This window comes from Glandiceps talaboti, chromosome 2 (genome assembly GCF_964340395.1).
Source record: "Glandiceps talaboti chromosome 2, keGlaTala1.1, whole genome shotgun sequence".
NCBI classification, from domain to species: domain Eukaryota; kingdom Metazoa; phylum Hemichordata; class Enteropneusta; family Spengelidae; genus Glandiceps; species Glandiceps talaboti.
In genome coordinates this window covers 10,851,746-10,863,407 of record NC_135550.1, presented here as the reverse complement: position 1 = coordinate 10,863,407, position 11,662 = coordinate 10,851,746, and the positions used below count along the sequence as shown (strand labels likewise).

The 11,662-nt window shown below is 35.6% G+C and overlaps 1 protein-coding gene across 1 annotated transcript in view; it reads left to right on the top strand.

Annotated features, from left to right (window-relative positions):
• LOC144450851 (lactoylglutathione lyase-like) overlaps nt 1-9,618 on the top strand; it is a 10,723-nt gene extending 1,105 nt beyond the window's left edge. Inside the window, exons 2-6 of the mRNA XM_078141596.1 lie at nt 1,677-1,759; nt 2,014-2,154; nt 5,127-5,194; nt 5,462-5,551; nt 8,585-9,618. Of these exons, the coding sequence (XP_077997722.1) occupies nt 1,677-1,759; nt 2,014-2,154; nt 5,127-5,194; nt 5,462-5,551; nt 8,585-8,670 (468 nt within the window). The 3' untranslated portion in view covers nt 8,671-9,618. The remainder of the gene's footprint in view (nt 1-1,676; nt 1,760-2,013; nt 2,155-5,126; nt 5,195-5,461; nt 5,552-8,584) is intronic.
• The last annotated feature ends 2,044 nt before the right edge of the window (nt 9,619-11,662 follow it).

The following is an 11,662-nucleotide window of genomic DNA, read 5'->3' as shown; positions in this document are numbered from 1 at the left end:
ATCTTGCTTGATCTAAAATGTGGTCCATTGTCCTTTACCAAATCATAACTGCCAATTAATTGCCCCATTAACATGTTGTCTCCTAAGGTAAGTGTATTTTGGTCTAAAATATCATCTTTTAAAAACCTGTAATGGTCTAAAATGGGTTATTGGTTTTTGGTCAAAGTGGGTCTAAAATAGGGCCTCTGGTTTCCAGCATTGGCTACACACCCCTATCAGAGTTGACCACTGGTACCACCCCCAGGGACCACACACCCCTACCAGAGCTGACCACTGGTACCACCTGGGATTAGACCACACAAAAGGTGTTACATTTGTGAAAGTTTCAAGTCAAATATCAAAATACTCAGGTTTAGTCTTGCAATTTGAAAACAATCAGAAATGGACCCTTTTTGCATTAAGGAAAACTAACCTCCTAGTGACAGTGGTATTAGGTATGAAATACATGCCAAAACGTTCATACCATCTTAGCACACAAAACCTTGTGATGTCTAATTTTGCTAGTATATACATGTATGATGTAATGATTGTAGAAGAACACAGTGAGAGTTGAGAGAGTCCAGAAGTGACACATCATACATACAACAAAACTAGTGACATATCATATACTATACATGTATCATACATATACATGATATTACCATGTTGGTACCTGATATCACCTTTGGTATTTATATATATATTAGGTCATGGGTTTTGAGAAATATTTTGCTGGTAGAGACAACCACCAGATACTCACACTTAATATAGAATTATACATACACACACAGAATGCAAACATACAAGTAATCAGTTGTTGACCTGTTGTATTAATCCAGGGTTAATATGTAGAGGTTGTCCATAAAAATATAAAGATATATCACCTCAAAATATAAGGGCTTTCCATTTACCACAGTTTTTGCATTATTGTACGATTGCAGACAATTAATGCATGCAGACAATAAAGGCATTTTCATAAACTTTTGGATCCCGAAGAATAATTTTCATGATTTCACATAATTCATTTTGCATGATTGCTAAGAAATACCCAGTTGAAACTTATTCCTCATTCACTATTCAGAGGAAGTCCTTGTCATGGACACTTACATATATTGTATGATGGGAATCAGCAGATATACATATGTAATAGTAAAACATGAATATTCATGATGCTAAAGACAAGTACTATTACCTTCACATGAAACTGTTTTTTCTATGGAATTTTTCACTGAACCACAGACAAGTAGAAAAGTGTACTTAAATTGTAGTTTCTTGTTGTGCAAGGGTCTGAAAGTTAAACAGTGCCACGGCAATTACAGTTATCCCTTTCTAAGAACCCCTCCCCCACCCAGGAGACACCCACAACCCCATAACACCTGTTACTGCATCTTAAGTCTATATGTAAGGAAATGAATTTCATGCCCTTAGTAACAACATCGACAAAGAATCGCGTAATACATGAACAATACTGAGCAGCAGTTTGCAAAACTGTCCATTGAAAATTTTCTTGTGATGAAGTAACGTTCCTGTATATGTGTAGTAAGAATCATTGCCAGCTTTACTCATTAGCATACCCTAGTAATGATGTCATTACTCATTAGCATACCCTAGTAATGTCATAAACAAGATCAAGAACTGAGGACTACACTGTACAGAAGCACATTACAATAACTGACACATTATTGTTCTTTTGGTAGGATTTTATCAACCAACAAACAATGTACCGAGTCAAGGACCCAAGAAAGTCTTTAGATTTCTATACAAGGATCATTGGAATGAGGTAAGTCTAAATTTACAAAGAAGGGTACAGGGTATAAGGTAAACCTAATTGCATACAAGCTAGGGGTCAGATTACTAAAGTAAGTCTAAACTTACAAGGTAGGGAGGGGGTCAGGGATTAAGGTAAGTCAGTAAGGATAGTTAGAGCCTATAAGTCAACCTGCACAGGTTAATGATGTACAAGCAGTTCAAAGTTGTTAGCATCATCTGAATGACAAATTCCATAGTTACACTTTCTCTAAAATTCTGTTCCAGATTACTCCATACTTTTGACTTTCCTGACATGAAGTTTTCCCTCTACTTTCTGGGATTTTGCAAAGCTGAGGATATCCCGGAAAACAAGGAAGAAAGAATCAAATGGTTGTTTACTCAAAAAGCCTGCTTGGAACTCACATAGTAAGTAAAAATGTATAATTTATTGTGGCCAGAATGAGAATACGGTAGAAATGGCAAGGTACACCATGTCAGGATAAACACTGCTAAAATGTGTAAAAGGCTTTTAGAAAGTGGGTCTTTTGAACTCAGTGTTATATAGATCGACAATGCAGCAAAGTTACAGACCATTACAAGGTAGTGTTCACTGGCTCTGTTTGATACAACCATGCAGAAACTGCATATACTACACTTTACCTAAAATAGCAAGATTGCAATTTCTTGGTACATTTTGTGTCATGAAATAATTTGAAATCAACAACTTATACTGCAACTAGATGCACATACACAGGTGCAAGTGTTTTGATGGTCTGCAACTAGATGCACATACACAGGTGCCAGTGTTTTGATGGTCTGAAACTAGATACACGTACAAAGGTGCCAGTGTTTTGATGGTCTGCAACTAGATACACGTATATAGGTGCAAGTGTTTTGATGGTCTGCAACTAGATGTACATACACAGGTGCCAGTGTTTTGATGGTCTGCAACTATATGCACATACACAGGTGCCAGTGTTTTGATGGTCTGCAACTAGATGCATATACAAAGGTGCCAGTGTTTTGATGGTCTGCAACTACATACACATACACAGGTGCCAGTGTTTTGATGGTCTGCATTTGATGTCTACATGGTGTAGTTCATTTCATTTAGGGAGTGTACATTTTTAATTTCCAGGGGGAGGCCGGAGGATTTCTAATGAAGCAAGGGATTTTTATTGGTGGCCCCCCCTACAAAAACTGGTATAAATTATCTGGCCCCCCCTAAGACTTCTTGTTTTTATTTCATGGCCCCCCCTGAAACCACTAACAAAAATACGCACAGATGAAACACAGATACAGCAACACATAGATTTGCCAGCAGTTGCTACATGTATTAACTTATTCCATATTTATACTTACTTCAGAATTGAACCAGTGTACAAAGTTGTTGAATCATGGACACTCATAAAATCACAAATAAAGACTATTATTAGTTAAATTGGCTGACAGGATGTCTACTTACAACTGAGGGGTGACAATAGACTACTGGTCTGGCTACACTTTTTCTGGGATTTTTAGCCCATCACTGACATAAATAAATTAGCAAATAAATGAACAAGTATATATATATTACTTATTTATCACAGGTTTGGAAAAAATAGTGCAAAATTGCACCATGAGGAAACTTTTTTCCATGTGAACATATTCAAATTTTAGGATTAATTTGCAGTGGTTGGTCACACAATCATTTATTATTAATTTAAACACTTCATAAATTACACATTTTAGAAACATTTTTAATTGCAGTGCAAATGGAAAACATGTTGTTTAAGAAGACCCTTCCTATATTATAGTATTCATATTATCTCTACGCAAAATATAAAACACTTCTGGACTATATTTCAAGAGACTTTAGTAAACTGATGCGCTGAGGGGGGGCAGTACATGTATCACTTCAAAGGGTTGAATAATATTTTTATGAATGCATGGCTTGTTATGAATACATTCCTCACCCAGCACCTGTGAATAATTTTGTGTTTAATTCAAACTCACAAAAGCTATCATATAATACTTGAACCCTACCATGGTGATAGAATGAAAATTTATTGAAACCCATTACAATATTGGTGAGCTCTATATGGAATTTATTAGGGATTCATGTATACAAAATGGCTCAAAGTGCAGTTACTGTTCCACTACAGATTGGGTATCGCCATCTATGAACAGAATACCACATCCTATGCCAGATATGCACAACCCAGGTCATTATATGGATGTGTTTGAAACACCAAACACAAATCGAACTGTTGATGACTACCACAACCACATGCTAACTTAAAAAAGCTCTATGTTTCAAAACAATTAAATGATGAAGTTGCTATTTCTCGTTTTGCTGAGAAATATATTGTCAGTGTGAACAGTGTTAAAAACTACATTGAACTTTTGAGAAATTTGGAGAGGATGAAAAACATTAGATCCAGACATCGGTTAGAGGTACAGAAGAAAAGAGAAAACAAGAATTATAATGACTATGACTGGTTGCAGTTATTCATAAGTGGAACTCTAGAAAAACTGAACGTAAAAGAGCTACATAAATATCTAGACAAGCATAAATTGCCAAAATATGGAAAATTAAAAGGAGAAAAAGTAGACATAATATCAACGCACATACTTGGAACACCTGAATTTAGGTCAAGAAAAGTGACTGCAAATGAACTTCAAACTACAACTACAGACATCTGATCAGTGATACAAACAGTAGTGACTCTGAAAGTGAAAATGCTATAATAGGTGTTATAGACAGTGATGATTGTTTTACTGATAACTCTGAAACTTCAAGCACGGCTGATATCTCAGACAGTGATTGTGATGAAACAAGTCCTACACAATTTCATGGGAAAGTTACCTTGAGAAGTGGCAGAGTCGCCGGTCAATTTTTGTTTCACTGAATACAAATATTGTGATTTAATAGGTTTGTGCACTGTTTTATCATCAATCCTACTTCTGTAGGACATTGTGCACAGTCAAGTGTTGGGTTTTGCCTATATTTTATTTTATATACATATCTGGCACTTGTCCATCCTGACATTCAGGTTTAGGTTGTTTTTTTTGTGCCCCCCCCCCCTAACAAATAGTGAAATTTTTGTTTAGCCCCCCCTAATTTTTCTTGAGAAAAATTGGTGGCCCCCCCTGAAAATCCTCCGCCCCCCCCCCCCCCCCCCCCCCTGGAAGTTAAAACTGTACACTCCCTTAGACAAAATGTTGCAAGAAACTGTTTTCATTCAATCTTGCTGTCTTAAAGTGTAGCATGTCCAGTTTCTTATTTGTGTTCTGTTGTTATCAAACAGAGCCAGTGAATGCTAACATGCAATACACTGTGTGTTCATCGAAAATGTTGTGTTATATATTTGTAAATGTAATTGCATTATTCACATGAGATGTTCTACTTTTCACAGTAACTATGGTTCCGAGAATGATCCTGAGTTCCAGTATCACTGCGGAAATTCTGAACCCAAGGGATATGGTAAATTCAAATTTTTACAATTGCATACATATATAACTCAATAGTTGTGTGGCAAAGAGATATGCTTTTCATTTAAATTATGTACTGTGTTTGTCTGACTATCAGCAATTGTATAGCCTAAAACATTCTGTGTTGTATGTGTCAAGTATGCATGTTGCTGTGTGTGTGTGTGTGTGTGTGTGTGTGTGTGTGTGTGTGTGTGTGTCACTGTGTATCACTGTGCTCGAGGACTTGAAACTCAATAAATTGAGTTACATTCATCTGTAGGTCATATTGGTTTAGCTGTTCCCGATGTACGCGAAGCATGCAAACGATTTGAAGAGCTTGGTGTTGAATTTGCCAAGAAACCTGACGATGGTAAGATTACTGTTATTTAGTAACCATAGAGACCTCTTCATTCCTATGTAACACACTATCAGCATCAATCATTCACTCACCATGGTATCGGTACTTTCTTTATCATTCTTTATCATATTGCTTAGATTTTTCTGTCACTTGCTCATGTAAATACATTGAAAAGTTACCATGGAAACAAGACACATTAAATACTGGCACTGCAAAATTATGATAATAATTAGCTAACATGATATCCCTTACCTTAAGTATTAACATAAATGTAGTGAAACCAGTCCAGAACGCTGATGCTTTTGAAATTTGTGTCAGGGAAAAATGCTGTTAGTTCAAATCTTTGTATATCATATTTCCAATGTAATTATGTTTGTAAAGAATGAAGTTAAAACTGTGTGAGGCCTTACTATCATAAGCTTTATTTTATTTCAAACTCATCATAAAATGTTGGTATTTTGAAAGAAATTGTTAGTTTGATAAAAACTGAGATCAGTATTGAAATATTTCAGTCTTTCAAAAATTCTTAATTGTACTCAGATGAAGATTGTATGGTATCTTTGGATTGACATGGCATAACTATGTAGTGGTGTTGTGTTGTGTTGTATTGTGTCGTGTCATGTCATGTCGTGCCGTGTCGTGTCTGTCATGCCTGTACCGTCTACATGTCAAAAGAGCCAAAACATTTTTGGGTCTTTTGTCATCATACACGCAGAGAATGTATGGAAGCTAGCAAGCTAGCCAGATATGTTTTGGCCAAACATTTTTTTGTAGGATCTGAAAGACTAGCAGATTTTGACATTTAGGTTTTTGTTCACAGGTAAAGTGACACCCCTTGGATTCATAAAAGACCCTGATGGCTACTGGGTTGAATTAATCAATGCTGACACCATGCTCAAGCTGTAAATCATCACAACAGCAACAACATACCTGATCATGAACCAAAACTTAACGTATTATAACTTACACCAGAGTAGATTAGCCTAGAAGTTTGTAGCACTTAATAGTCATGTACATTTCACAAATGCCTTATGTAGATGCTTTTTTAAACAGAGATACATTTATGCATATTATCATTGTAACAAAATGCAAAAAAAGTTTGTGTGTTCTGTTCTTGCCGTGTTATTAACACACCGAGTCACAAACCTGTGTACAGAGGGATGTAACTGACACTGTGATTTAAATGCATGGATACTTCTTGTTAGCATGGAAGACCAGTGTCAAAACTTCAATAATATGGACATGTCAAAATTTCAATAACAGGGTTACAAATAATATTTCGTTATATATATATATAATCATATTCATTCAAAATTATCAGTCCACATAGAATAGTTATACTTGACAAACCTTGCAACTAAATCACGTCTGAAGAAAGTGTGATACAAAGTGCACATTATGTTGGTGTTGCTGTCTATATTGGCAACAATCTAACATCTACAACTGACCAACTGGATAATTTTTTTAATTGATTTGTATGTATTACTCATTTACCATCCTTGTTGCCTACCTATAATCATACAATTTTTGTCGAGGTTCATACCCAACTGTAAACTGTTACTTATGTTACTATGGTAACCAGTCATAGTGGTGTTCTGTATGTACATTTTTGTTGTAATATGATTACATTTTAAAGTCATATTTAGTCTGTAAGACTAAATATTCATGCCATATGCTGTCAGCTTGTATCACTGATTTTGAACCCTAGTAGGTTTGACCAACACAACGTATCCTACAGTCTAGAGTCATTGGTTATTGAATACTGTGTACTTTGTTTGCCAGTACTGCAGGTCATATTCTGAGGTTAGATTACAATAAATGAGAGAAGCTGAGGTCACTAGGTGCTGTCACACCATTAATCATGCATTTGTGTCTTTTGAATTCTTTGAGCATATCTATCATGTGGTGGTGACAAAATGTCTTTATTCTTTCTGAATAATGTGCAACATCAATACACGTTCATCCTGCCGTAGATAAACTTTTAAAAAGCCTAAGGTGAAACATGGCAACTCTGTCAGTCAATCTCATCATTTTCAACAGCATATTCTCTATGTTATGAAAAATTCTGCATTTTCCATAGCAATATATACACATTCCCTGTTCATCACATTTCTCAAAGAATTTATGAAAACATTGGGTAAACTTGTATTAAATAATTTTTTGCATGCATATAAGATGTTACAGATTTCAAAACACCAGAGGTTTTTATGAAATATGAAGTACATGTACAGAGAAAGTACACATACTAAGGATTGAAAGAACTTTGCAGAAGAAATAATACCCAAAATTTAACAAGGGAATTGACTTTTAAAGTTTGTATCTTAGATGACTGCCATTATATTACACTTGTTTATCTTCTTTCTCTCTCAACTTGTACTTGGTTGTGTACAAACACAGACTAAGTTACTTGTCCGTGGTACAAACAGATACCTACTAGGGAGAAAGAGGATTAACTTAGTACATTTGTAGTTGCTTTGACAGCAAAAATTGAGTACATACGCCAAACCATTGCGTACAGAAAGGTAATCGGAAATTCAAATGACCACCTTGAAAGGACTGGGCACAACTGGTGATTTTCAAGATAAACTCAAGTGATAAGACCCCTGTATACATGTATAAACACTCTTTTGAAAATTTCAGTGCAAACAATCATCACCACATGCGTTATCTGATAACGGGAGGTCATAGTACGAAGCTGCCAATATCTAGGCTCAGTGAAGTTGACCTTACTAGAAACACTATTTTTATACACAATCTTGCAATACAATATATTGAAACTTAGACTGAGATTGAACACAAGACATCTATTTTACGACCTCCTTTTTACCAGATACTGCACATGGCACATTTTATGTATTACCAAATACATCAGAATGTACATGATGTGTTGTGTAATGTCATGTTCAGAACTTGTGATTTATCCCAAAAATAGTAGTTCCACATGGGTGATTGAAAGTTGACTTAATACCCTACTAATTTGTGTGCAGAATCATTATAATACATCAATAGAGATCAAATCATATTATTCTATTTGATATGTTGCAGGTAAAATGAAAGGCATTGCATTTATCAAAGACCCTGATGGGTACTGGGTAGAACTTATCAATGGTGCAGCTGTGTTAGGCATGTAATGCTGTCAATATATTGCCCTGATGATGATCTGAGTTTACATCGGCAAACCGTGATTACATAACTTGATGTAGAGAAAGACATTTGTAAACTAAAAATGGCTGAATGTGATATCTGTGGGTCTGTAACTTATGCAAGACATCTTTGCTAATTTTGGGGGATGTGGTACGACAGCCATGGTGGATTCACCCAGAACAATTTACAATGTGTGTGTGTGTGTGATTTGAATCAAAACAGACACATTGAGGTGAAGATCAATATCAGTGAACTATAATATCATAACTAGGCAAAGCCTCTAAGCTTGCGCAGGGTAGATTCATTTGTGACCGGCTGCCTCACGATGATATTGTAGATAGTGCCCTCCACATAGTATAGTGCATAGTATATAGAATGCGCATGCATAGTAGTTGTGCCGCAATGCATCCTTGGGTAAAACCACCCAAAAAACATTGCATAGTATATAGGACGCGCATGTGTACTAGTCATTGGGCCGCTGTGGGAGCTAATATTGGTTTGAAGTTTGAAAGACAAAGTGTTTGGAATCTGAATCTGTTGTATATATCCCCCCCCCCCCCCCCCTTGACAAAGTTATTAAATCAATCTGGGTTTATAAAGATTTGAATAATTTGTTGGAATGAAATATTGGGCATTTGAGTAATTTGGTTTATGCAAAGTAGTAAGTCAGTCAGTGTAATTGCCTGTTAACATTTACTGAAGAAGGTCAAGAAATTATACGCTGATGAATAAAAATGGAATATTGCAGAGTAGTAATATTTGCCAAAGGCAGTACAGAAAGCATGAGCTGAATCTACCAATATCATTTGTAACTTTGACCCATGCATGTAAACGTTTTGTTTCATTTTCATCTGATTCTAGGATCAAGGTTTCACACTGTTGAGACATTTCTTTCTTGTGACCTTTATTCAGAAATAAAGTCATTTGGTAGAGAACATGAAGTTTCTTTTGTTTTTAGTATTGTAAAAACAGGCCCCCTGTAACTATGTTGTTACGCCTGGCTTAAAATCCTTCACTATTGCCAAATGATCTTGACAAAGTGGTCTCACGCCATGACTCTTGTCAAGACCATCCAACAACAGTGAGAACTACTAAGCTATCCCATCTTTTGTCATGTACATGTGATCACTTTTCCCTCTCTCATTCCATTGTAACTTATGCAACATCAAAATTTTACACAAATTTGTTACAATTATTAATATCTAGACACAGTCTATATTTGGGGTGGAATAGATGTAAATATGTTTTTTAAAATGACTGGTACCCAACACCTATGTGTATGGTGGTCAGACATTCTTTCTCTCCAGCAAGCATAATGTACTTGTATGTTATAACATACAGTCTTCCGAAATTGGGTATCCGTGAAATGGGTAAGCTCATAGTTCCTGGAAGCAATCTCCACTTAGAATACTGTCAATTTTTATGACCATATCTACACATTTATTTGTTGAAAGGCATTGATGTTTGTTCATCAGACAAGTATCTAGCAGTAAACAGACCATCCTCCTAGGGTCCAGAAATGTCAGTTGTGATAGGCTCACTACAAGGACTAGACTACAGTGATTACAGCATCAGGAATGACAATAGTGAAAATTTCCAAGCATGATAACATTAAGAGGCACACAAAACATTGAAAAAACTGATTTTTGTACAAGAAATTTCTTCAACACTTTTATTATCATTTTTCAGTATCTACAGTGTATAAATTAATGAAATAAATTCATAACAAATTTAACATTTCATTTCACATAAATCACAAAAAAAATAAGTATTTGCATATCACGCAGCCATTGTTTTATATGCAGTACAGTCTCATTCTAACACCTTCCATGTCATCATGTATGGTAATGGAGGAGTGTTCATGCTATGGCCTAAAAAAATTGTTTGGTTCCAGTTACCCAACCCCACCTAGTTTTTCACTGCCGACCCTAAACTTTTTTTTTACGTATTTGAGAACAAAATATATAAAATCACGATATTTGTCTTGCAAGAAATAATGGATGTGGAAACTGACACTATAGAACTGTTCTTCCAATTTATATTGGCTGTACATCTGATGAGAAGAAACCAATAACACAGAAACCATATGGAAAACAACGGAAAACATAACTACCTGAACTAGTTACACATGAAAAAACTCAAAGAACAAAAATCTACCGACACAACCTATTGTGAAATTGAGTGTAATCGGAACCACACAATTTTTTAAAGACCTTATGGTGAACTATTCATGATCAGAAATTCAACAATGAAGGAGCATCTTTAAGCATGAAGACACTACCCTGTTTTTAAACTCATTGACAAAAGATTGTACCCATTCATCACAACATAACAGCTCAGGAAGTGACTTGACAGAAACATTCTACAGATCTTACTTGAGTCTTATCATTCACCAAGACACAATGAATTTCTTTCCTGCTAAAACTTTATGAGCACTTATTTACCAAACAGCTCATCATTTGAGCTTTATTCCAAAGTTTATTCAAATTTATAGATGTGTGATTGTTCAGACCTAGTATCATCTTTCCATATCGATACCATTGGCTGTCTTCAAGGCAAACATGCCTATGCCATAACCAAGAGTTGAAAATTTGTTTGAGGTGTGAACTTTGGTGGACACTGCTACACCAAGGGGTGTGACGATATGTATAGCACTAATCTATTTTACGCAGTCTAGGAGTTTGCCAGCAATAACATTTCATCCTATACATTCAATTAAAAAAACTACAACATGTCAATAGGGAACTTGCAAACCCACCATGTTGAATGTTGCATCATGGGAAATGTGATAATAAATACTAATCAATTAGTATTGTAAACAATGTTGATACATTGTTTGTAACCATAACTAATCAATTCATAGTTACTCTGACCATTGTGGGAGGTTTGGGTTATCAGTAGCTCCAGATTAGGTATTACAACAACCACAGATAATCCCATAGTCCTTTGCATCTGAGCATGCTCAGTCTGGATTGCAAG